The 27,799-nt window shown below is 30.1% G+C and overlaps 1 protein-coding gene across 1 annotated transcript in view; it reads left to right on the top strand.

Moving 5' to 3' along the window:
- The window catches only part of LOC125066918, an 82,110-nt gene that overhangs the window by 33,339 nt on the left and 20,972 nt on the right, over positions 1 to 27,799 (top strand). Inside the window, exon 2 of the mRNA XM_047675243.1 lies at positions 3,577 to 4,069. Coding sequence (XP_047531199.1) covers positions 3,715 to 4,069 — 355 coding nt within the window. The 5' untranslated portion in view covers positions 3,577 to 3,714. The remainder of the gene's footprint in view (positions 1 to 3,576; positions 4,070 to 27,799) is intronic.

Here is a 27,799-nt window from a genome sequence, read left to right as displayed (position 1 = left end):
GCAATACCAAGTGTAGAATAAAATATTATTATTATAAAAATGTATACTAAGTCTATACTAAGCTTAACTGTTGAACAGAATACATAAACTTCGAGTCTCGGAATTAATTAAAAATGAAATATATTCTTCGAATATAAACATGATATTTTTTTTCATGAATAAATGAGACGATTTAGCTCCCCGTCTTAATACCTCCGCTGAGGTTTAGTTCATTTTTCGCCCGCAAAATCAAAATTGCCATGTAATGATGAAATGCTACTAGCTATTTTGCTACCATTTCAAATTATCATTATATAAAATTAAATGAAGCAATTTGTTGAACGTCACACTTTTAATTAAGAATATTCAGACATTAAAAATGTACATAAAGAAGAGATGATATCTGATATAAATACAGATATCATCTGATAATATATAGATAAGAAATACAGATAATACAATAATGGATAAAGTTTGATGGTGGCAAAGCAATGAGACGCAATAAATTAGCCTACCATTTAACTTGATTTTGAATACCGTATTATATAATAAAGTATAAAAAGTATATGATACAATACTAGCTGATACTGCAGCTTGGCCTGCATTAAATTTATAAAACATTATCTATACAAACTGGCACATCCCATTTCCCCCTACAGAGGTGAAATAAATAATGTAGCATACGTCTCTATATTTATATCTCTATAATAAATTTAGTCTAAATCGGTTCAGCGGTTTAAGTGTTAAAGGATAACAGATGGAATTACTTTAGCATTTATAATATTAGTATAGATAATATAATAATAGGTATGTATATGTATTTTTAATTTTATACATCTTTTTTTACTTAAATGATTGAACTTTACTATTTTACTTCTGGATGAAGCAGATTTCGAATGGTAAAATAATTATTATTAAAATCGGTTCGGCATTTATGTAGTTATCATAGTTTCAGAGTTTATTGATCCATTTATACTTATTGACATTCATACAAATTAATCCTCATAATATGTATGATTATAGATAGTTTAACAGCGAATGAAGTTAAAAATATAGAATTAAATATACTTAAAGGTCAGATGAACACAACTGGAACCAATACCGTAAGCTATTTCTAAATGAATAAAGCCTAAGAAACTTCCATCTAGCGAAACCCTACAAAATGCAACAAGATTATTTTACAATCCGAACCATATAGGTATATAGTACAAGAGCCGAAGAAATCTCGACATTCATCCAACTGCTTACCAGATGATACGCAGAGCGAGTTTTATCAAATTTATAATTTAAATATGTTCACGGATCTTTAATTTAAATCTAATATTTTCACATTTCACCTTCTTTTTTAAAGAAAAAACTTAAGAAAAATCAAAATTATATATAGAGAGAAAATGTAAACGTAGTATTGCCTAAATTTTTCTGTCCCGTTTTCCCGGGCAAACAGTTGAGTTAGTGTAAGTGTTAGTTTAACGATCGACATTGTAATTGAAAAATATTTTTAGACAAATTTGATTTTATTGCAAAAATAATAGCATAAATATTTAATCCAAAAAATCGTATTTAGTGCAACAAAAAAGGAAGCATCATAGCTGTTGCACACGATGCGATAATTCTGCAAAATCTGAGAACAGATAGCTGATAATTGGTATAAATCATATATATACTTATAAAAATGAAATATTAAAAATTGCCACCGATCCTACGTCTGCTGACAAAAACCTTAAACATATCGTTTCATTGAATCATGTCTTCAGGTGTATTATTGCTAAAAAAACTGCTAGGTTTATTGAATTGTTAGATATTTAGTATTTTATACTCACCAACTAATCCCTCTAAATAACACTTAGGACAACTGGAGACCTCAAAATTAGAAATTAGAATTGATCATAATTAGACTTTGAAAAATGTTATAGATAAAATAAATTTTCATACGGCAATTTAGAAACCAATGCAATAATTCGCAAACGGGGAGTTAAAAATAGGTTTCATTTCATCTTTATTTCTATTTCAAATTGAATATACTCTGGTTTAAGGTTGGATGCCTTTATGTATGTTGTAAGACGTCGGAACGTTCCTCTATTTCATTTATGATTATTAAATGTATAAATTCCTATTCAAATTTGTAATATATTAAAATTTTTACATATCCATAGTCAGTGACGTTTTCATTATTTTTTTTTTACATCTGCATGTAGGAATAGCAAATGAGCCACCTGATGGTAAGCCTGTAGACATTGGTACGAAGAAGTTAAGATAAGATATAATCATTTCTTATATAACCAATGCTCCACTGACCTTGGAAACTAAGACGTTATGACCCATGTGTGTGGAGAGTAAATCACACTGGCTCACTTACCCTTCCAACCACGACATGGCTAGTTTGGCGCTTAAAATATATGATAAATCTGCGAACAGTTTTTTTTTTTGCTTTGCGTTTTTGTGTGCGTTGAGTTATACTAATCTGCCCCCAGGTTTAAGTCGTAATGTGATGTCATGATCTTAAAACTCTCTCAATATCTATCAATACCAAAAAACGTTTTCAATCAAGACCCAAATCAGACTGATATTAGGTTATACAGTGTTTGCCAGAAAAGAGTCTTACAATAATTTCACACGATAATTGTATATGAGAAACACGAGCTCTATAACAATAGAACAATTATGTTCATATATTTGGAATCAAAGTGAACCGCAAATAAAAACAACATATATTTTTAAGTAAGTGTAAGGAAAGTGGCAGGCGCTAGCACTTAGACCATAGTTAATTTGTTTTTATTGAAAAAGTTTACACATTGCCAGCAAAGTTAACGGTACCACTGCGAGTACATTCCGTCCTTTACATCAATAACGACGTCCAGTAGAGTGTTATGTCTGCACAAATTAAAGTTATGTGAGTAACATGAGAGTGAAAGTAAATGTAAATATTCTGTGAAAGAACGAAACAGCAAACAGTAACAATGATCAACATTATTTTTATGGCTAATAATAATTTTCCATAAAGAACAGCTAAAATCATCTCAGTAAATGTAAAAATTTATAAATTAAATGGATTTATATACTTAATAAACGGCTCTTTCAAATTTTATTTTTACTGATAATGTTTTAAAATATATTTTTTTACGATAAATTTAACACTTAAGTTTGAATAAATAAAGACTAATTATAAATTTAATTGGTATTGTAAGTTAGAAAATCTAAGTCACAGACATATTTAGTATGAGTGTAACCAATATCAAAAAGATTTCACCCAGGACAACGCTTTGCCACTCGAGTGAATTGCCCGAAGCGCTGGCTGTTGTCAAAGCTGAAACATGACTTGTAGCTTTTATATAAAAATGTTTAATGTTTTAGAGCAAGTACTGCTTGATATTTCAAATCAAAATTTAATACTTAATGAAAATAGGCATAAGTAAATTATTATTCAAAAATGATTGTGATGTCTAGTAAACATATGTTTGCTCGTCCGCCTAATGATGTCATATGTCTAATAATAGGCATAATGTATATAATAATGTATAAGAGTTATATGTTGGATTAGAGAGTAATTAAAATAAAAATTTTGTTAACGAAGTATTAAATGGCATACATTATTTTCAGATTCCTGTGGTCAAGGAAGACGAACATAAAGAAATTCTAAGTAATAGAATCTACCTATCTACTAGTGGAGGAGTTTGAATAATGTGGTCGGGCACGCGCCCGGTGGGTGTCCACGTCGGGCAGTGTACTTAGTAGCGGATGCGTGTGTGGTGGCGGGCGCGGGCGGCGGTGATCATGCGGGTGTGCTGTGTGACCACTGTGCTGGCAGCGTTGGCGCTGCAAACGGTGGCTGAACCGGCGCCGCGCCGCTTTTCAACCGAGTGGCGCGGCGGCCGTGAACTGCAAATACGTTCACGACCATTACATGAGATCTTTGAGCCGGATACACCTACAACAGAGACGGAACGAACCTACGTACAACATCAGCCTATGCACAAGGACCGACGTAGGATGCGTAACAATAAACGAGCGCCGCACTTACCTGCCGAGCTCGCAAGCCAAATGATGTTACGCGCCTCGCGTTCCGGTCGACCTTACGATGTTCCTCAAATAGGTAAGTACTGTAAATGCTTTAAGTCAAGAGTTACTTTTACAAAAAACGGTTAAGATTAAACCAACTGCGTTCCATAAACTCATTGAAATAAATCAAAGGACTATCAACAACGACTTTTCATTTCAAATAATTTAACTTACCAGCCCGCGAAACATATCGTTAAATTTCCTACTGCTGGGTAAAGGTCTCTTTACTTTTTGGAGCTACTCTACTTTGGACCTGAAACCTTCGCTTAACATATAGGTGTTCTAACTCATAACCTTATCTTTATATTAGGTAATAATAAATATGCTCCATACCTTCTCCTCAAAGGGAGAGGAGGCCTTAGCCCAGCAATGGGAAATTTACAGGCTATTAATGTAATGAAAAAAAAAATGATAAATGTAATTATGAAGCAGTATTAATAAAGGTAATGTAATTACTCAAATAACTAGCCCATATATCTGTACGATCCTTAAACATTGAAGGTTCCGATTGAAGTCGACTACTAACTAAAAGAAAGTGTATCTGGGAATAAACACTTTCTTTAAGTTATATCAAAAATTATGAAAATAAAATGTTATCATAATATTATTTATTGCTGTTCTTTCCATTTAATTTTTCTAAGATATTTTTAATTTTTAAGGAACAGACTAAATAAGCAAAATTGTGATACAAAGGCTGTCTCAAAATTGTGATAAAAATGTGTCTTTCGAGCCTCAGTTTAAATTGCTACGGAAATAAATACATTTATCCATTGGAATGGAATGAAATTCCTCTTATACTTCTATGACGTCAATTCTAATTTTTATTAATTACCATTAAATTTCAACCAATGAGCTAATACTTTTAAACAGGTGCGCAGGCAAATGGTCTACCTGATGGTAATTGGTTACCACGGGAGTCATATCGGCACTGTATATTAACAATCCCTAAAATCACCAATGCGTCATCAACCTTGGAACCTAACACGTTTTTTTTTCCCTTGTGCTTATGGCTACACCATAGTCAAACTGAAACACAATGATACTAAGCATTGCTACTTGACGTTAGAATATGTGATGAGTAGGTGGTTCTTAATCCCTAACAAAGTACAAACAAAGTACAAAGCTTTATAACTAAGCGAACATATATTAATAAATTCAAAAACATATGTTAATACATACACGAGTGATCACAAATTCAATGAAGATAATGTGTGAAATTTCCTATTCATCGACTAATCAGAATTCATGTAGCACACCGTATGTTCCTACGCATCCGACGCTTGACTTTAATGGAGCTATGACAATTGAGGCCTGGTTCAAAGTGAATAGCTAAATGGATCGGATGTCAGATCCTATATTCATTCCAGTGACAGTTATTAGGAGTAGGACTATCGAACATCGTTTACTACTATTCCTATCACTCTCTTAATCATTGACTTTTTTCACGACTTTTAAATGAAAATTGTTTTCTTTATAATTTTAGTATGTCAAGATGTGGCTTATAAACAATACATTGAGATGCTGTTAATGTTTGAAAGCCCAAAAGATTTACAGATTTACATTTAGACTATGCATTCATTAAGTATAGTTTTTGATTTGTACGAAATATTAATAGATTTTTTTATATAATTTACAAAAGTAATAATAACTTTTTTTTTGTTTTATTAACAAAGCCCGTTACATGTTTTAATATCATTTTAATAAAGGAGAATTCTGAGAATTATACGTTGCGGTGGCTTGGGACATATTCGTATTAATTGGGTTACCAACTGCCGCGTGGCTGATGAACGCTTCACAGAATTAACCTATGAAAATGTTCAACCAACTACGCTTTCAAACAATTATTAAATTAACTAAGATTGACAGCATTAGAAATATTCAACGCTTTTAAATTTACTGTGACCTATTCACGTTTAAAGTGTAGGCTGTAACCTACGTATAATATGTCGACTATAAATAAACTTAATGCTTTAATCAATATAATATAGCGATGATGTGTATACTTGCGAAATTACTGTGTTGCTTTATCTTATAAGTCAGCAGATACCAGGTTCCCAAGTTTTAACCTCGGGCTGAGAAAAACTTGATAGCTTTTACTTTGGAATTTTTTCAGCCCAGTCTCTGAAAACTGGTAGTATTTACACTACCGCGCTCTTTGTGATAGTCGGATTTTTCGTTCCGTATATATTTTCATAGACCAATAGATATTTATACAACATATTGTTAAAAATAATATTTTCTAAATAGGAGACTAGTCTCAGTAGATATAATACCTAATCATTATTAAAAATAGAATAATTAAAATGTAAAATGATTGGCATTAGTAAATGTATTTTATGATTTCCTCTTATTTCAATAGTGCATGTGATCGAAGCCGCCCACAATTTTTACGAAATTCAATCAATTTATTAGCATCCAATAACTTTTGAATCGTATAAATTTCATGCCGGGCTTAATATAATACTCGTAAATACTTAAAACTGTACGACAATTCTTATAATATTTGTTATAAATTCATAAATCCGCTTTGAAGACTATCAGTAGACGTAATAAGAGAATTATATTTTTCTTTACGACCGTTTGACGTTTTAAGCTGATATAAATACTTTTGTCTACTGATGTCAATACACTCACTTTAATCAAAGAGTAAACAAATTCAAATTCAAACATAAGTAATTTTACAAAATTAAAAAGTTGATTAGATCCTTTTTATTAATCACGTGTCACGTAGGTATTAATTATATACAATTACATTTATATCCTGCATAAAATCAAAGATAGCTTTAGCGAGTCTATTTAATTTTGTATATAAAGCCGGGCCCACATAATATAATGTCGACGCATATCATGATCGCATGTGTGGTCGGATAATGATACGCAGTCATGATTCGCGCTCTCGTTACGCTGCTCCGTATCAACGATACGCGATACGGAGTGTTCCACCTCGAGTCGGTTTTTGCTCAATCATCAAAGCAGATACAGATATGTACATGATTTCACCTTGGACACGGTCGCGTATCGTTTGTTTCGTAAACCTACAACTATTAAGGGATAGGATACTACTGTCACAGGAATCTGAAGATGGAGACTTGAGTAGAACTTTGATAAAAGATATTGTTATAAATTGATCGAGAGCTGATACAAAACTGGATTGATATGCGATCATGATATTATGATAAAGAGTGATCTGGAAGACATCGACAATACGAAGCTACACAATACGTCGACAATACGCTACGACGGATGCTACAGTGTTTGATTCGGGAAAATAATACGTATCTGTACCCGGCTTAATATGCTTTATTAATTTATGTTAATATCCATCAGATTGCCACCTCTGGCCAATCACACTGCCAATGGGCTGCCTGTCCATCGCAAATCCTATAATTGGCAACGCTTAGATACTATATCCCTTATGGTTGTAATATTGTGACTTAGATTCAATAAGCAATTTAGAATTTTCATAATTATAAAAAGAACAAACTACGAAAGGAAAAAAGTAATAAAATTGTAACGAAATCTCAGGTATAATAAGTTATATTTAGACGAAAGTTTGCGAGGATTAATAAATATAGCTTTAGGATTTTGGTAAGAGTTGCACGTACAACGTGTACGTGATGAGTAGTTTCACGTCGAGAATGAGCACGTAGCTGCGTCCATAAGCTGAGTACAATTCCACTTCATGTCTCACTCCTCATACGCTACGACGCTACAATACACTACTTTTCTTTAAGACGAAACCCGATCCAAACGTTTTGCCGATTCCTTTTCTCATCAAATAATTCAAGCTGAAAGTTAATTATTCAGACCAATACATTTTAAGGACAATAAAGTATCTCTAACATATATCATATCTAACATAAGAAACATTTCAATATTTGTAGTTCTAAAATTAACTTAATAAGGCTTAAATGGGATTTAAATAAAATCGAATTTAAAACAAAATGTTTTTTGATGCACCTTCAATCTCATAATTGAATAATCTTGAAATTTTTATATTCCGTTAAAAAACTTAATATATATTTTTTCATAGTATGATAACTGTACTTTATACTTTTATATTTTCGTAAGAGGACGTCGATGATAAAAAATTAATATGGGAAAATATTGAATGCAGTCTGGGTCTTATGCAATCTAAGCCAACATCATTAAAATTGAAAAAAAAATAATTGTTACCAACCAAAATTGACGGCTTTATATTTAAAATAAAAAAAAACTGCATTATTAAAAATGCCGATAAAGTAACTATTAAATATGTTATTCTGAAAACAAATTGTATAATATTATTATTAACGCCATATCAATCAATTCCTTTACAAGTATTTATTTTTTGTTTACTTTCATTATGGCATGTAACTACGAAGAGATAATATTAACCTGGTATTGGAGCATGATGTGTGTTAAGTGCGAGTTATGAGTTGAGTTCAGATATGTATTGAAAATTGAGCGTCATGTCGAACAAGTGTTAATTATGGTACGGGTAAAATGTATGAAACTGTTAAATATTTTTATTCAATTTGTTGAAAAAATCATAAGAAAAATGTAAACCATGTTTATTTGAGCTTGACAATGTGTAAATGCAGTGTTGAAAACCTTCGCATGGCCCATCTGATCGTATATTAGCCTAGTATATTATATATAAATAATTTATCTACTTGAATACCATTTTTGCTATGATCCCCGAATGATTATAATTATGTTCACGATCACGATCTAAGAAAAACATATATAAAAACTGAGAAAAACAAAAGTTAACGCTAAATTTAAATTAATGTTTTTAAAGTATTCCAGTCTGTGATGAAAAAAATATTCAAATATATAAATTATAAGACATGATAAAATTTTAATTAATATGATGACTGCCTGTATCTGTATCTCCGCTAACTTCTAAACCACTCGACGGCTTTGATACGGTTGTCGCTAATAGAAATATAATAAGATAAACGAAGAAAATTTTGTACAAAATGTTTGTATTATTCAGTATTTTAGGAGATACATATAAACGATATGATAGAAAATAGTAGTTCTTAAAGAGGCCTATAGAAAAGTCCACCAGAGCAAGTACTTCTGGGGTTCTCTTATAATAACTATTTGTATATATTGCAGATTTGTAAAAAAAATATAGATCATTTATTAGAACAAATATTCATTCCAATTCTTTTTTTAATACTCAATCAGATAAAAAAATTGAGCCACTTTGAGCATTAATGAACATTAAAGTTGTCTTTTACACTTATATCTTTTAGATGAATACTTTAGAAGATCCCAAATTACGTACCTAAAAAGTCGTTAGCTGCGAATCGGGTGGTCGGATAATTAAGTGTCTGTAACAATAAAATATTGATCTTGGAAGTTAAAATAATCTAAATTTGAAATTATAAGTCGTGAATAAATTTTGATCTGTTTCAAAAATTGCAATTCAAACCAATAGTTAGATAATTCAAAGTGTAATTTATGTCCAAACTAATAACAAATAAACTCACTTAGCTAATAGTTTCTTACTGAGCGCTCATATTAAAATGAAAAATTACTCAACTTACTGAGCGCTCATATTAAAATGAAAAATTACTCAAACTAGCCGGCACAACTCTTATCGGTTGATGTTTGCGTAAGAAATGAGTTAATATTGACACAATAAATAAGTTAATATTGGCCAAAGCAAAGCAAAATTTTATTTAACTCACTAAAGCTAATTTATTGTAATACTGAAAACAAAATTAATTTGCAGACTTTAAAACCAATGAAGTTGGAGAAAACATGTAATTATTACGCATGTGTGTGTGTGTGTGTGTGTGTGTGTGTGTGTGTGTGTGTGTGTGTATTATTATAAATGCAATAGTTTCTGTATGTGTTTGTTACGTAATTACACTCGAGTATCTAAACGGATTCTAATATAATTTGGCAAGGAAGTCGACTATGTAGTGAACTCAAAATGACTTCATTCAAAAAGACTTTAAATTCAACGATGCAAATATATAATTATTTAAACAATTTGTCTGTAAAGTGACGACTAAGTCTTTTTATAAATTTAATTATTATTTAAATAAAAATGTCTAGGATTTTTTTACAGCGAGAGCGGATATTGTCACTTTGTATTATTTAAAGAGAACTTACATCCATATAATATATATATTTTATTTTAAGGCAGTTCTATACCGAGATAAATATAAAATGTCAGTTAATATTAAACATAAACAAGAAAGTTGAATGTAAGTGAAAACATTTTCACTTCACAAAATGTCACAAACAATAAATTACTATTAATTACCTTAGTCAATTTTCTTGGTGGTGAGGTTTTATCACACAATGTACCGCAAAACAGCAATACTTAATACTGTTTTGTTCCGGTTTGAAGGGTACCTAAGTGAATCAGTGTAACTACAGGCACAAGATACATCAAAATCTATTTTCGAATGTTGTTGACACATTCGCGATGTAAGGAATGGTTTGAAAAAAATTATGAAACTTATGTTTATGGGCAATAGTGACTACTAAGCATCGGGTTGCCTATTCGCTCATCCGCCAAATTATATTATAAAAATAATATCACTACTATTAAAATGATAATACTATTATCATTTTATATTTACTGTTTACATAAATTTAAATTACATCGTTCAATAGTTTATAAATGTATAATATTTCATTATATTTGCATCTGTGCGGATATTTTGTGCGTAATTTCTGGAGTAAGTATCTTTAAACTGTTTAAATGTTGTTTTAAGGTGCCTGCATGTTTTTATTAACAAACTGCGTCCCAGTCTAATTTTAGCATCAAATATTGATGGAAATATGATATTCAATGCAATACAAATATGTATTTACGAAATTAAACTTTATACAGACAACACGATAGTTACTAATGAAATAATCCAAATGGGTTTATTTCTACAACACGACAGGGTAAAGTATAATTTAAACCAAACGATTATAACGAAAGCAACTATATTTTGAAGACTATCATTAATTCGTCTCGTTCTTATGTAAGACTACGAAAAACATTTCTTTTAGAAAGATATAAGCATTTACAAACGTTAAAAATTCTTTATGTTCACATGCTTAAACAAAATTATGAAAGTATTGTAACGAATTATTATTAAGCGATATGATATAAACGTAGATTTATGTGTAATACGTGTAGTAAGTAAGCGTTTCGATAAAAGCGAACGCCGGGACCGTCGACCGATGTGCAGTTCTATATAATTTGAACAAACGAGGGCCTTCTAAACGACTATCGTCGTTAATCGCCTTTGTGTGACGATATAGGAAATCCGCTGATAGCAAATAGTACATTTTAGGTAACTTGTCATCCTTACACAATGCTATTGTAAATTGTTGTCTTTATAAATTAAACACGAATATTATAAACTGCTTGTTAAAAAAATATATTCACAATATCACGTATTTAAACAAATAAGTATAACAATACTGACACAAAATTGGGTATAAACTTACTTTATGTTTTTAAATATAATTTAATTTAAAGTTTCGAGTATCATTTACCGATTTATATGTAAATCAATTTTCAGTTTTAAACGTAAAATCATTGACAAAGATACTAAGCCCTTGTCTAGGAAAGTTTAATCTAAATTAAAAACGTGTTTCGTATAAAAATCTGCCGCAAACGCCCGCAACAGTATATCACAGAGATTTTTTTATATTAGACAGTCATCCCTTTACATAAAAGTCGCTGCTTTGATCTAAACTAATCTAACATATTGTCAGTAGTTATTTATATAAAAACTGTGGAAAGGTTTTCTCTGTTGACAGAGCCCGCAAATAAATCAGCTTTGAACACCTATGTTTTATTATTTACTTTAGCATCTTTTTGTAAGATATTTTCAAAGTAACAGTAAATTATTCAAATTTATTTTTGACATAACATTAATATGAACAGGATTAACATTTTAACGTTATGTTGTGTTTTTATGTATTAGCTAATTTTTATTAATGAATGAAGGTTTAGGATATGAAAAGTAAGTTAATATGATGCGGTATATCAGACCAGTCTGAGTGTCTCTGAGTTCTTCTACCGCCAAACAGCAATACATTATTATTAGTGGTTTCGTATGGAAAGGTTAATGACCCAGTTAATTTTTATCAACTTTCAACATTCTTTGTCAAGGAATTGTTATGTAAGGTTTCTGTCTTATTAAATAGACACGGTTATTTTTTCTCTCGTATGATTTTTTCTTACAGTGTCAATTTCTATGGGCACAGGTGGTATCTTAACATCCGGTGTCCTTATTTTATCATTTTTCCTTCCCAAATCAATATAAAAAAATCTACACACTATAATTAAAACACTTTTATCGCTTTTTCATTACGATTGATTATAAACAAGTAAAAATGTAACCTACTCTGCAGAATAGTGTGGTCTTGAAATACAAAGAGAAATATCCCCAAATTTACGACGACTTTAATAAATTAAAACTTCTAGTAAATGTGTATTATATTATTTCCTTTTTATGCCACACTCACATAAATAAAAGCTAAATATGTACGGTTCGGTTAATTTTGGCCTAGACGAAGTTATACATCGATTGACAAATTCTATTATTGTAGTAAAGGCCAAATAGACGTTTGATAATGACAGGTATTCGATACGATTGATAAATGAAAAATGCTGAACTCTTTTTTTAGCGATCAATCTGTTTCAATAGCCATTCAAGAGTTTCCATACAAAACGAACATTTTAAAAGTGATTCCGATATCTTACAGTTATTTTATTCAAATTCAAACTTCCAATATTTATTCATTGTACAAGATAACCACTTATTGATCGTCAGTGTAAAACCTGTCATCGTCTCAGAATATAAATACCCTGACCTGAGTTGAACCGGCGAAAGTAAATCGACGGGTTTTTTATTTGTTTATATTCGTAATGGTTTATTATTTTGAAAATATAAAAAGAACACCCATGCGTAACAAGATTTATATTCTTTCCACTTGTATGTGACTAACGAAGTCCATTTTACCCGTGAACATTTATGTTATTCTTAAAATATAATCATTTAGTACTATCGAGCTGATCTTATAGAGTCGTAACTTAAAAAATAATTCTTTAATAGCTTTAAACCCTTTAAAATTGAACTATGAATACTGACAAAAATAGTTTTAAATTGTTTTTTTTTAAATATAATTTGTTCACAGTGCAAAATCATATTGATTACATTTTCTGTAAACTCAACAAACAACTAAAATGATACATAATTGGCAAACGTTGTATGAATATTAGCGTTATACGAGTTTGAGCATTTTTTATGCAATTTGGATTAAGGTTCAACATTTTCTATTCACTCAGTAATCTTGGAATATTCATAAAAGTTGCTGATTGCACAGCCATTTCACATTTTTTGATAAGAATCTTATCAGCAATAAGCTCTATACATATCGTTGCTAGTAAGCCGTCGTCCAACGTATCAGTCACGAGCAACAAGTTCATTAGCTGTTTCCGACAACTCGCTTAAACCCAACAATTGCTAAGGCGGTTAAATAAACCGCGTCCAACAATGTGAAAGACCAGAACATCGCAATTATGGGAAGCAGATTTACCTGAGCACATTATAAAATATTATTAAAATAACTGTACAGAATTTAATAAAAAGGAGTTATCGAGTAAAATTAAAATATCGTAAGCGATTATCTGCAATCACACTGATTTATTGAATGATTGTTAACTTGTTTTATATTTTCCTATAAATTTAACGCAATGCATCCTATTTTTTCTTCTCAAGCGTTTTTTAGTCCGTAAAATAAACCTACTTAAAAACATATTTATTTGTAAAAAAATTGGACGTAGTTGTGATGGTATTTGTATTAATACGTGTTAATAAATTATTAGTCTTAACCATATAACGTAAAACTCTTTATGACATTAGTTATAACTTTAATAATTTCCTAGAATAATATAATTATAGCCGCACATAATTCTGTAGAAATAATTAAAATATGACGAGGTGTAATTAGATGAAATTTATGTGCGCCATCTTAACGTTACAGTCAGGTTGCGATGGGGTAATACAAAATGTACCTTTTCTTGGAACATTATGGTTAGCGTTAAGCGTGTCCCGTAGTTGTTGTTCAGAGAAGCTGTAACGACCCACGCAAGACCCTGTAACCTTCAAACTGTACCTATTAAATAAACATATAAAGCAACTATTGCAGACTATGTCCTTACGAAAGTTTGATACGTAAAAACTTGCTTTCAAATATAAATCGTGAAATAAAACCACATTATAGACTGATTACGATGCTATCAAACTTTTATTATGTACTAAGTATTTTATCATTTTAAATTTATATTTGGTTTATTGTACGTCGTTAGTGTTAGACTAATATTTATTTTCTTCTATTTTATGAACATAAATATTCGTCATTTCGAGCAATAAAATAAAAATATAGGACAAGCTGTGAGAAAAAAGTAAAATTGTCCGATGATATAAAATAATTTTACTAAAATGACAACTGTAGGCCATAAAAAACACATTCCTCTATAATATACTGGAGACATAAAAATATACACATGACTGTAAATGTATGCCGCTACCCAAAATTGACAATTATGTATTAGAATGATATTGTAATATATCAAATTCAATTCAGGAGGAAAAAATGATAAAACTAACTTACTTCGACATATCAATAATAATATTTATATCTTAGAAATGTCACATATTATTTGTTAAAATAGTCGACTATTTTTTTATTATATTTTACTATATTCTTATAATTTTTTTTGCAATGCCTTACTGAAAGAAAACTTCGAAACCAATAAATATATATATATATATATATATATATATATATATATATAATATTATAATATAAAAAGCTGCACTTCGCCATTTCGCTCGCTTAAAATTTTGACTTTGACGAGAAAAGCGAGAATTTCAATTTCTCGTATTACATATAAAAGGTTAAGGATGAAAATAATCTAAAGCTTAACAAATAAGACATTACAATAAAGAAAATAACATAGAAGCTTATTTAGCTGTCATTTACGTAAATTAAGCGTAGGTGCTCATTATATATATATTAGCCATTTTATACATATATTTAAATTTTCAAAGGATACGAAATGTATGAATTTTATTTTCATTTAATAAAATTATTAAATGAAAATAAATCATGAAAATCAAATTCAATTTAACTTTTTGTTATTATATGATGTATCCAAAGATTGTCTGGAAGATATTGCTGGTTGAGCAGTAAGGCTGTGTTTTTTGTACCATTTTCTTTTTGGTTAGTCGTTTTTTTATTTATTTCTTCGTTTAATGGTATATATATTTGCAATGTACTAATTCATTTATATTATATAGTTATATTATATACCGTACCAAGCCCAAACAATGACATAATTTATATTTAAACACTGTTTTAAAGTACATTCTTCCAAAAAATCGTAAAGGTACGCACATTATTTATCGTTTTCTTTATACCCAAGAATTCATAAGACATGTATTCATTTCAGAAATATATAAAAAGATGTACCTATAATTAATTTCATCAGAGTTCTAATAACCTAAGCATGATTACATTGTAATTTAGATGTTAACTTCAGAACAAAAACAAATTTAAGGTCTATTAACTATTGTTAATTTATCCCTTTTTATTACCATTATTCGAGCTTCTCTTTAGTCTTTAATTAAATAAATTAGGAATTTTTTAGATCATATTTTATAAAATTATTCGACATTTTTGCTAAGAACAATTTTTCAAGATAATGTATGATAAAGACTTATTGTACATCATTCTGTGTAACCGTAAATATAGGATAAATAAATATTCGTTATATATATAGTAAATTAATAATAATTTATTTCACAGTTATAAATAGTAAAGGAAGGAAGCCTATGACGTAACGATTGAAAACTTTGCTTTATTTCGGTATCAGGTGTCTACCTTAATTTGAAAGAGTATCTTTCCATGGCCTCGCGGCAACAGGTGAGTGTCTCGGCGCAGGCGTGGCTCGCGCGTCGATACCGCGCCCCGCCCGCTGGCCCCTGCGACCCTCGCTCATTCACACTCGCACACACGCACAACTCTATAAGCACAAACTGAAAACTACTACAAGTATATTTTTTTACAAAATCACTATAAATACCTTTCCTTAACAAATTCATCCAAAATAACGTAGTAGGTCTGTATTTTGTCGTGCAGAACCCCATAGGCGAGTGATTTTTTTTTGCTAGGACGCGTAACCATTTTTAGTTGTGCGTAAAGATGAAAGTATGGGAGTGGCAGTCATGTCACGTCCAAGCTGTCTATCAAAATCTGGAATCCATAGTTCATATCCATCCAGAGTGCCGCACGCAAGCCTTTAGTTACCTATAATTCGCGTACCAAACCGAATATTGACAAAAGGCTTCACAACGCGTGTACTAAACGATCGATCACTACTCTACTAAGCTCTACCTTCACACAAACGCTTTGAAATTTATAGAAAATTATAATATCAAAGAGAAATCTACTTGACAGATTTTTTATTAATTTTTTTTTTTTTAATAAACACACATACTCGTACATATACATAAATTCATAGACAAGTAAACCTTTGTTATTCAGTGTAAGTAATATTTTATGAGTTTTAGTATTTTGACGAAAATACATATAAATACAATTATTATATTCGTGTCGATGTTTATTTTCGTTGAAGGTTGAATACTAATGCTGAAGAAATATTATCGCCATTCAAATTCGTTGCTTTCATACAATCGTATTTTTATACAATATTTTTTATTTGTTACAATTTAATCGTATTATTAATAGAATTAATGATGATGATAATAGAGTCTACATTAAAAAAAAACACTTCTTAAATATTTTTATACGATCATATTCTCGCTCTCCAATTATTTATATTCGACCATTAACGAAAAGGTTCAAATCAGTAAAAAAAAAACAAAACTTAAATCAACAATATTTTTGTTCCCAATTGCAATCCTGCAAACGCCTTATAACTTAGCTATATTCCCATGAGTCGCATTAGCGAAGATGAATCATCGAAAATGATGATTTCATTAATATTAGATGAGCTCAGTTTTGATGTTTTGAATTTGAAAAGATTTGTATTGTATTGTTTGTACGAGTTCTTGAGTCTGTTATTCACATGTATTTGACTTCAATAAATAAATCAAAACAAATTATTATATTGACTTAATATTTTTAAAGATTAATGTCCAAATAGTATAACACAGAGTCGCTTCCCGCCGTCTGTACGCGTACATGTCTTAAACAACGCATGAGATTCTCATGCGGCTTATATGTTTAATATATGTCTAGAAAAGCCGAGAATTTTTAGTTTCTTAACCTGAAATAAATAAAAATTTTTCTTCTTATGATTGTTCTTTAATCTAAAAGTTTTATATAGACTCTTATTGTACGTGTGCGTAGTCTTGGCGGAAATACGATTAACGATGCTGAAAATACGCAATTGAGTTATTATATTTAAGCTGCTAAATTTTTTTTAATCACAATACTGATCCATAAATTATAGTTCAACGCGGATTTTTTTTTTAAATAAATATAGACAATTATTAATAAATTAATTAATATATAGACAATACCACGTGACTCTGTAGTCATTAAACAACCGACCACGAATGTATATGATGTCATAAAGGTTCATGATTATGATTATAGCAATAAGAAACCTAATAACCTAATTTTTGAGAACGGAATCATACTATTAGCTGCAAGTCGTAGACGTTAACTTTCAATTTTAAATTTAGCAGTGTGATGTGAAATGACAATGTCAATGCGATCTGTAGTCAAGTCATCGACACATTATTTAAAAAAAATATAAATATATTTTAAGGAATATGGGAAAATATGGTTTTGTAAATATTACTAAGAAATACAATTACTAAGAAATCTTCAAATATGATGGATTTAGCTCCAAACCTTATCTGCTTTATACGAATACGAGTGCCCGCCTCGTGTTTGCACGGGTGCATTTTTTTAGAATTTTCATTCATTTAAAGAAATTGGGAAGGGCGCGTAGCAATAAAATGTTTAGAAGGCATATGTAAAAATGAATAATATTTTATTGTAAAACACCGATCAAAATGTTTCCACGACTTATAGATTATTTTACTTACTTATTGATTTTTTCGTTGCACATAATTTGGAAACGGAAACATTTTTAAAGTATTCATTCGAATGTTATACTGCAATAGACAATTTTAAACTAAATTAAACGCCCATTGTAACTAACATATTTTCTATCTATCTGCTCTTCTTGTCCTATCCGAAATAAAAAAAAATTAGATATTTTTTACAAATAATAAACTATTATATAGTTTTACTAATTAAAAACATTAGTTATTGAACCTTAGAATATAAACACTTACCATGAACTTTACTACATACCTCTTCAAAACCTTTTTTTCGTACATTGTTCTCACGTCTATCTTAATTTTATTATCGAATCATGTTAGTACAATCATATTTTATATAGGTCGTTGACCTTTATCACTTAAATAGTTATTGCATATTTTTTATCATTTATTTTTAGACAGCGTAAGTAATATTATTCATTACCACCTACCTCGGTAACTAAGATGTTTTCTTCCTTGTGCCTGTAGTTAAACTGACTCACCTACTCATCTAATAAGAATATACTAAGTATAACTGTTTGGCTGTCGAATTTATAAAGACTACCAATGAAGGATATACGTATTAAACGCAACAGAACTAAAGATTACACATCGACTTTAGAAAATAAATATAAACATAAATAAAAATAATTGTTTTTTAATATAATTCACAAAAAAAGGAATTTATAAAATTATTCAAACGATACTGTGCCAAAGTCCATAATAAAATTGACGACTTGCAACTACCGGCGATACCTTTAACCTTCACTTTGTAAAACGCTGATCAAAGTTAAATTAACTAATTTGCTTTTGATTCGGTCGGTGGCACCCGATGACGCAGTATGCGACCAATGAGTGTTAATATTTAAGTCAAACAGGTTAACTAGACCTTTCAGAAACTCGACGTGATTACGTCTATTCGTGAAAATTGACAAGAGTATTGATTTCTATTTAATATAATTATATATTTAATAAATTCACATCTATTATATATATATTTTTTTTAGCATTATCAGCCTGTAAATTTTCCCACCGCTGGGCTAAAGGCCTCCTCTCCCTTTGAGGAGAAGGTTTGCTGCTGGCCCGAGATGGCCCAGTGGCTAGAACGCGTTCGTGTGCTTAATTTGTGTTTATAATTCATCTCATGCCCGGCGGTGAAGAAAAACATCGTGAGGAAACCTGCATGTGTCTAATTTTAACGAAATTCTGCCACATGTGTATTCCGCTATTATATATATCAATTATTAATCGATATTCATTTTTAAAGTTCCGATTTACAATTAGCCAATATATTATTATTAGCGTATTAGAACGTTAAATGATACGCGGGTGGAATGAAGTAATTGTATTTTTGAAGTAACATATACATGGATAATTCTTATCAAAATACCTTCCAGGCGTAAAAAAATCCTCTTTAATTAACGTTGTTAAAAAAAATGTAATAAGATTGACGAAATTTCTATTAAAACTCTGATGTTCTGGGAATTTATTTATAACAGAGATAAAACAAATCAAAGAAATCTTTATATTAGGCTTATTTATAATATGATATGAAAATGTTATCTTATATTTTCTAAAGTGATATTCTTTTTATGTTTAACCTCAGGGCAAACATTATAACATTACGACTACAATAAAAGTATTCATGAAGGTTTTGCAAATACGAGGAAATAGTACTAGGTACGAGTAGATAAAAAGAGAGCTAAGGAGTTCTCAGGTATATTATTAACCAAAAATTATCCTACGATAAAATATATTCTTTACATTGTTTTGTTTCTATTTGCACGTTCGTTAGTAAAAACTATTGTAACGAAAAGATAGAGTTGAACCGTTCTGATTTTGCTGACTAATAGTAATAGTACATCCGATATTCTCAAGTACATTGCGACACTATTTTTGCCTAAAACAAAAAGTTATTTATTTTCATACATGCCCGAGTTTTATGTTTTCTATTACTAACAATCATTAAATTAATTATAAATACAATACACACAGGTATAAACCCAGCATCTACTAGGGCTATCACGATTTTCCTAGTCAAAGAATTAATTATTAAACAAACTTACCGTACTGATTTGAAGTCAACAGTCTTTAAAAATACTAAATGTTATTTATTATAAATTTTAAATCCCACGTTGTTTTCACTGAATGACCATAATCTAATAAAGAGCTTTCAGTAAAGCTACAAATCCAGACGAATGTAAGCTTGATATGGCTCATTGATGTGAAAGTTTTAAGTTTATCGTAAAAGTTGTTTTTGCAGAAATCTAAAAAACGTATGTCATTATATTGTTTCTCAAGGCTCCTTATAAGTAAGATTACGTATATAGTGCGGTCTCCTTTTAACAAACACCGTAGCTATTTACGACATCTACGTCGTAGCGAAAATGCTACGAACTAGCCATTGTCGCAAATCGTAACAAATATTATTAAAGATAAAATAGGTATATAACTCTCATAACTAAGATATACAAAATGTAATTGGAGCATTCCTTTACATATATGTTAGAGGCGCATAATATAAGATATTATGAAATGTCTTGATCCATTGTTGGTAATTGTTTTTGTTTATAATGACTTAAAAACGATTAAATATTAGCTCTACTATAGTTAAAATCTACTTTTTAAAACCAGGTAACTTTATACCAAATCGCACTTACCTTATTTGTAAGTTTGCCAAATTCCACGCCAAAATAAACCATTCTGTTGAAAATATTGTGCGACAGGCGAACAGATAATCAGATAAATGGTCGAATTCCAGATACAATGTAGGTATTTTTTTGGATTAAATGCATGAAATTATAATCGAGTTCGAATCTACCCTATTTTTGACGATGATAACTAAAAAAAACCTATTAAGTATCCTGACACTATAGACAGAAGGTTAAAGAATTGTATCTAAAAACAAAATAGCTCGTGTGAATAATTAAAGTATACTTTTACCCCTAATGTACTTACACTGTGTCAAAAATCATTATTTTTGTGATCTCTTAATTTCAATCTCTCGAGTTACTGAAACACGCAACCACTTGTTAGAGACTAAACCACTTGCTTGTACACATACACTCCAATTTAACACTGTAAATAAAAACTTAACTTTTATTTAAAAATGCAAACTATATAAAGCATGCATTGTATTTCCAATCAAATTAACAAATACATATATTTTATATAGAGTTTGAATAATAAATTCAACTCCGAATTTTTTTTTTCATATCATGGTTTTTAGTTCAACATTTTACTATTTAAAATTCACTTATTATTAATAACTTGCCTGCGTCAGGTTATTAGGCCTCATTTACGTAGAGAACTGATTAAAGTTACAAAAGTCGATTTTACTTCTACGACAAAGAAAACCAATTTAAGCTTGTCGTCAGACCAACGTTGCTTCATCATTAACGTATTGTTCGAAAACAAAACTGTTATTATAAAGAAAATGCGTCTATATTATCCGGTAAATACTCGGCGTACCGGTGTCCTTACCGGGTTTTCATTTTGTTACACTCTTCATAAATTATTTAAAAAATAATATTTATATCTATCATTCCCAATCAAATATATATTCTTAAAAAATGCATTAACAACGACTAACTACGACTTTATTAAGTATAATACTTAAAAATGATATTTACTGGTTTACTTACGTAACAGTGATTAGAGCGGGTGATCGCGGGTTCAAGCCTTACAGCAACACTTAGTTTGTGCTTATTGTTCAAAAACAAAAAAGTGTATATTATGTTAATCTAAAATTTTCAATTGCAAAAATCAATTTACTAGGCCTCCATAAAAGTTAAGGTATTATCTGTCATACAAAAATGTAGGGACAAGAATCGCTTAGATAAAATCTTTACTATTAAACACAGTACGAGCTTGAATAGTCTGAAACAAAGCTAAACTGATAGATATCGCAGCACGGTTGAATCTTTGATTCTATTCTATTGAGAGAAAATACCGCTATTGTCAGCCGTTAGCTACGGGACAATAGCTAACCCTGTCCGGTTTTCGTATTGAATACGTAAATAAATATTTTTTTATTACAAAACCCGCATTTTTGTTAAAATCCGAAATTTTCCATATAATATAATACACATTATATGAATACAAGATAAATACAAGAGCTGACACGGTCCAGTGGATAGAATTTTAGGAATAGATCATGAGTTTATATCTAGCGAGTACCACAGTCTTTTCATGTGTGAGTTATTTGTGTCATTCTTCTCGTGCTCGATGATAGAGAAATAACAGTAGATAATAAGTTTCTTTGAGGTTCTGCCGAAAGAGGAGAAATTCTGCCTCATATATGTTCACCAAACTGTAATAGAGTAGTTTGGTGAAAATAAGCACCAAACCTTCTCATTAATACTCTACTTTAAAGGGGGGCAGAAATTGACAACTTAGCCTTAGATTTTTCTTTTCTCATAATTCAATACTACAGCAAATCTAACAGCTAGAGGTGTGAAAGAGTTCAGGTGCAGATCTACTTACGTTAGACAATAAGACATCATATTTAAGTTTCGTATATTGAATAATATTAAAAAAAAAACACTTTCAAAGTTAAATCTAAGAAAGTAAATAGTAAATGAAAATCTCTTAAAAGGAACAATATCAATTCATTTTATGTTGAAAGGTTTATTCGCAACTTGGCAGTTTTGAGATGAATAAGGTCGTTAGTCAGGGATATATTTTATAAACGGTCCATCATGATTCGCTTGCCCTTGTCCCATTTATTTTTGGTCGGCTCAGTATGTAAGCTCCATGAAAAATGGATTTGGTAGATTTTTATGTCCTGTCGCCAATTCGACGCTAGTAGTTTTTGGGAATGCTTACGCTGGTGGTTTTAACTTTGTAAGTTCTTTTCACACCGACGGGTAGTGATATGTATAACTTTACCATTTTCCTTAAAAAAACATACACTGACAAACTCATAAACTGCATCAAAGTTCAAAACGTCGTTGAAATAAACATTTTAACTAAGTATTTAAACTTTATGTACAAATTAAAATTTAAGCCTTTCGTTTGGTTCGTTAACTTAATAACAGCGTAGCATCATATCTTAAGAGTAAGTTTGTATACTGGAAAAGACCATTCAATTTTTTTGAACAAAACCGGCAAATGTAACAATTTGGTTTTGTTTAATTTATTGAAAAAATCCTATTCAATTAAAAAAAAGTTGAAGCACAGATATTTTTTTGCTTTTAATAACGTGTTATTTGACTCCTTCTTTTTATTTTAAAGATACATATCGTATAGATATTATTAGGGTTATTAAACGGTCTCGCAGAATATTGTTCCATTCTTTTGAAACGCTATTCATAGTGTTCTCATAGGTTTTCACACATACACAGCTTATTTAAAGCTGTCCCAAACATGCTTAATTGGATTAAGATCTGGCTGGAAGGCTGCGTGCTGGCCATGGTACGTTTTCTAATCTCTTCGCAATGATGTCGAATTTGTACAGCGGCGTGGGGTCGGTCCATTTTGACGAATCATGTCGATGAACATAAGTTCCGTTCGCCTGATTATCGAAATGCCACCCCACACCATACACAAACCGCTTCCGAAATGATACACTCAATACAACTTTGAGTATATCTCTCCCCACGTTAACGATAGCCTCTTCTGCACCATTTAAACATGTCCTACACTTATCAGTGACCAATATGGAGACACATTGCTCTTCAGTCCAATTAAGATGTTCACGTGCAAATCTTAAGCGAGCTTGTCTTTGAGCTGCAAACAGCTTTGTACCATTTGCTGATCTAAAAGGGGTGATTGCAGCTTCCTTAAGCCTCCTTCTTATTGTTCGTGTACTCACGTTTACTTCACGCACTTCATTCAGGTATGTTTTGATGTTTACTGACTCGAGAAAACGATTTCGTAGAGAAGTTCAGACATAAATCGGTTTTCACGACGGGCTGTTATTCGAGTTCTGCCGTTGTTACCGGGTCTCCATTTGTAAAAACCTATCCCTACAAAGCTTTGGTATACTCTAGAAAACCGTATACTGGTTTAAATTTAAATTTCTAGCAATCGTTTGTTGATCCAAGCCTTCCCGCACAAGAGGCTTTTTTGAGTGGCTTTTTCGGCCGAAGTATCCATATTTATAGTACGAGACTTTTGATTTTAAAAGACTAATAATCAATAGTATTGGTAACAATTATTTAAATCGCAAATGAAAAAAAAAAAAAGATTTAATATCAAACTTTAGTCTGAAAACACACGAATTTGCATAATTGACTATGCATAAATTTCATTTTCGCGGCTAAATTTTTATTTTTAAATTTTGTTATTTTTTATGATTAATGGAGTCTCGATTATTCATTTAATAAAAATTTTGCGTACTAATCAAATATATTAGTTCGAAAGTAATACTTAACTTTGATACATTTTATGAATACAATTTATTTTTTCAATTAGTATCAGGAAGAACAAAAAATCTTTAAAAAAATATCCTAATTACGAATATAAAAAATAACTTTTTAAATTTAACTATTAAAATGTTATTAAATATATAAAATAATTATTATAAAACGAGCCAAGTTTATATATACAAAATGATAATCATTTTAAATTTTGTTTAAAGATAAGTTCTTTTGAACTTGACATTTCGTTGAACTTGAATAATTATTAGTCAAAATTAAATTATGCGTTTTTTAATGTGCTTTTATTTTAACTTTTTAAATAAAAAATCAGTTATACATTATAAAAGTAAAGTATCACCTAATAAATGCCATTAAATTGAATTTGCCTTTCTCTTGAGAATGACTTTTGAAGTTTGTGATGGAAACCGCATTATATCAATACCAATTCGCGATTGGACATGTGACAGAAGTTCATCTGACATTATGTGTCACATTATATGTTGAGGTTTTCTCACGATGGTTTACACGAAATGATTATAAACACGAAGTAAACAGTTATGCTTGACCAGGTTTGAACCGAAATGTGCGATAAAGATTTCCGTCTATGAGGTACTGAGCCATATGCCGTGTTAACAACCCTAATTAATCTGAAATATATAAGTGCAACTGTTTAAAGTTTATATCTATAAATATCATACTTTATATTAAGCTCTGATACATTATGTCACCCCTTCAACTCTCTATCGACTTGAACTATGACATCAAGTTTAGTTTAAGACATTACGAATAAGTTTTTGATCGAGTTTTTAAATTTTAATTTCATCACATCACTTCTCAAGCCATGCTACTTATAGCCTGTACCTGTAAATGATGCGTTCAATCAGAACAAAATATTCCACATGTATTTATGATTTTGTAACAATTTTGTGAAATCATTGTTGGTTTAATAAAAAATATCAAAACAATGCAGAATAGTCAAAATTTACGGATGAATAAATTAATCTTACTAAAACCTATAAAAAAAATACCTTAAGTTAAATAATTTCATAAAACTCTACATACCTATTGTAATCGATCCCTTAATTCTATGCAACCTGTGTTTTATTTACGACGCGCGTTCATAATATTCATATTTATATGTGCATCGTGTAAAACCCGAATATGAAAGCTTATTTTGCACGCTCGACTGAAATACAAGCAAGCATCGCGCAAGGAAATCGAGGGAAATATATTTTCACCTCTGATTTTAGAATCCACAAGACCTCGGCCTATATGAAAAGCAAATTTTATGAATAATGGATGATATGAAATGGCATTTTATGGATTTTAAATAAAAATTCCACATACTTCTTCACTTTCAGATGCTGAAATCTCACATATACTACGGTATGAATTCTTATTGTTTAACACATTTTTAATAATGTAGTACATTCAATATAAAGTAGCTGACAAGTAAGTAACATGACGATTCTATTTTATGAGCCTACTCGAATAAAGAACATATTGATCTTGACGACAAAAAGGAAAAATAAGTATCATAACCCTTAAATATCCTACTGCAGCTATCCTTTCGAAATGAAGGTAATGATACTCACTAAACATGTATATTGGAAATATTTAAACTAACGTAAACTTCAAATGGTATTTTGATTATAATTTATAGTAGTCTATCTTAATATCATTTATATAATATAATAACTATCATTAAATACGCTTTATAGGAAAGACCCGACATATGAATAAGTTTTCACTCATACAATTTTTAGTTGCAGGTTGCTCCTAAAATTACTATTATTCTGTGCAAGATAACGTCGTAAATTGTAATTTTAAAGCCATTATAAAATTTCATAACCGCTGTCATTGATTGGTTCTTAAGAGCAAAGTTCACCCTATCAACGAAGAGAATATTATTCAACGTATATTTTTCTAAGGAACTCTGAAGGCTTTATATCCGGGAACACTTTGATGTCCTAAATGTCTCAATGTAACTGAATAAAGTAAACGAACTGTGAATTTGTTGAACAAACAACGGCAAAAAGAAAGGCGTACTAACGAGACCAAATAAATCTAAGCATTGTCAAAGAAACTTCACTATTTGTGAAAAAATAAGTCCCTGCAACTGATGATGTCCACTCAAAGTACAAAAAAGATTCACAAAAATATTCCATTTATAAAATTCTTTTAGATTATTTTATTTTAAATTAATTAATTTAATATACATTACAAAGGTTTTGCTTCTAAAACATTCTTAAATTATGACTTTTTTATTTATAAGATAGCTTTTAGAGTTATTAAGTAATATGTATGCAAAAGAAAATACACTTTGGACATCAAAATATAAAAACGCAATATTGTAATTTATAATCTTCATAATTTATTGACAGCTTGTATAATGTTTTAACAAATCTTCAAGACGTTTTTATAACTTTATTAGAGCTACAAAAAAAACCTAAAATCATTGCATATGTCTGGAAGTGTATGACTTTGGCAAAAGAAATTTAATAAGAATCTAAGCAAACACAATTTTTCACGAGTATTGTGAAAGTAAATTCGTCCTGCAAATGTACACCAAGCTCTCTTTAATTTATTTTAATTTTCTAAACTTTATCAGATACTAGGGTCAAAATACTCCTATTTGTGAAATAACACTGTTAAACAAAATAACTCCATATTTGACGCAAGAAAAGAATACATCGAAATGCAAAAATGTATGTATAATATTTAACTATTTGGCCTACCAAAGCTTTTATGGAAACCAATAAATATAGGACTCCGATTTAGTAATAAAATGGAAAATAGGTATGAATAAATTGTAAGAATTATCTGAAACGTTTGATTTTGCAGGCGTTGAGACTAAAAGTTTTACGAGAGATAATTCTATTTAAGTATAGGTCAAATCGCCTTATACGCCCACGTTGGTCTTATAGAGGTCAACCAAGGACTAACCAATTTATGTATTTGAGCTCTGGTATCAGCTAAATCCTAGAAAACGAAAATGAGACACCTAATTTCCTGGCCTTCATGACCATCTTTTCACTTATAATGTCACACAAATGTATTTTAGATATAAGTGCTTAAAAATTATTAACATTAAGCCCTTAACTATATACAAATAAGAATTAAAATTAATTATGTATAAATCTGAACCACTCGGATTGTGGCATGAACGCTAGCAGCATTACCCCGTTGAATCGCATTACCCATATCAACAAAAAAAATGAACCAACTAACCAGTGAAGACAACAAGCGAGAAATCATTAACTATATTATTAAACGTATATTTTAAAGTATATTACTAGCCTG

This window comes from Vanessa atalanta, chromosome 10 (genome assembly GCF_905147765.1).
Source record: "Vanessa atalanta chromosome 10, ilVanAtal1.2, whole genome shotgun sequence".
NCBI lineage: Eukaryota > Metazoa > Arthropoda > Insecta > Lepidoptera > Nymphalidae > Vanessa > Vanessa atalanta.
The sequence above is the reverse complement of the archived record's forward strand: the minus strand, read 5'-3'. Positions and strand labels throughout refer to the sequence as shown.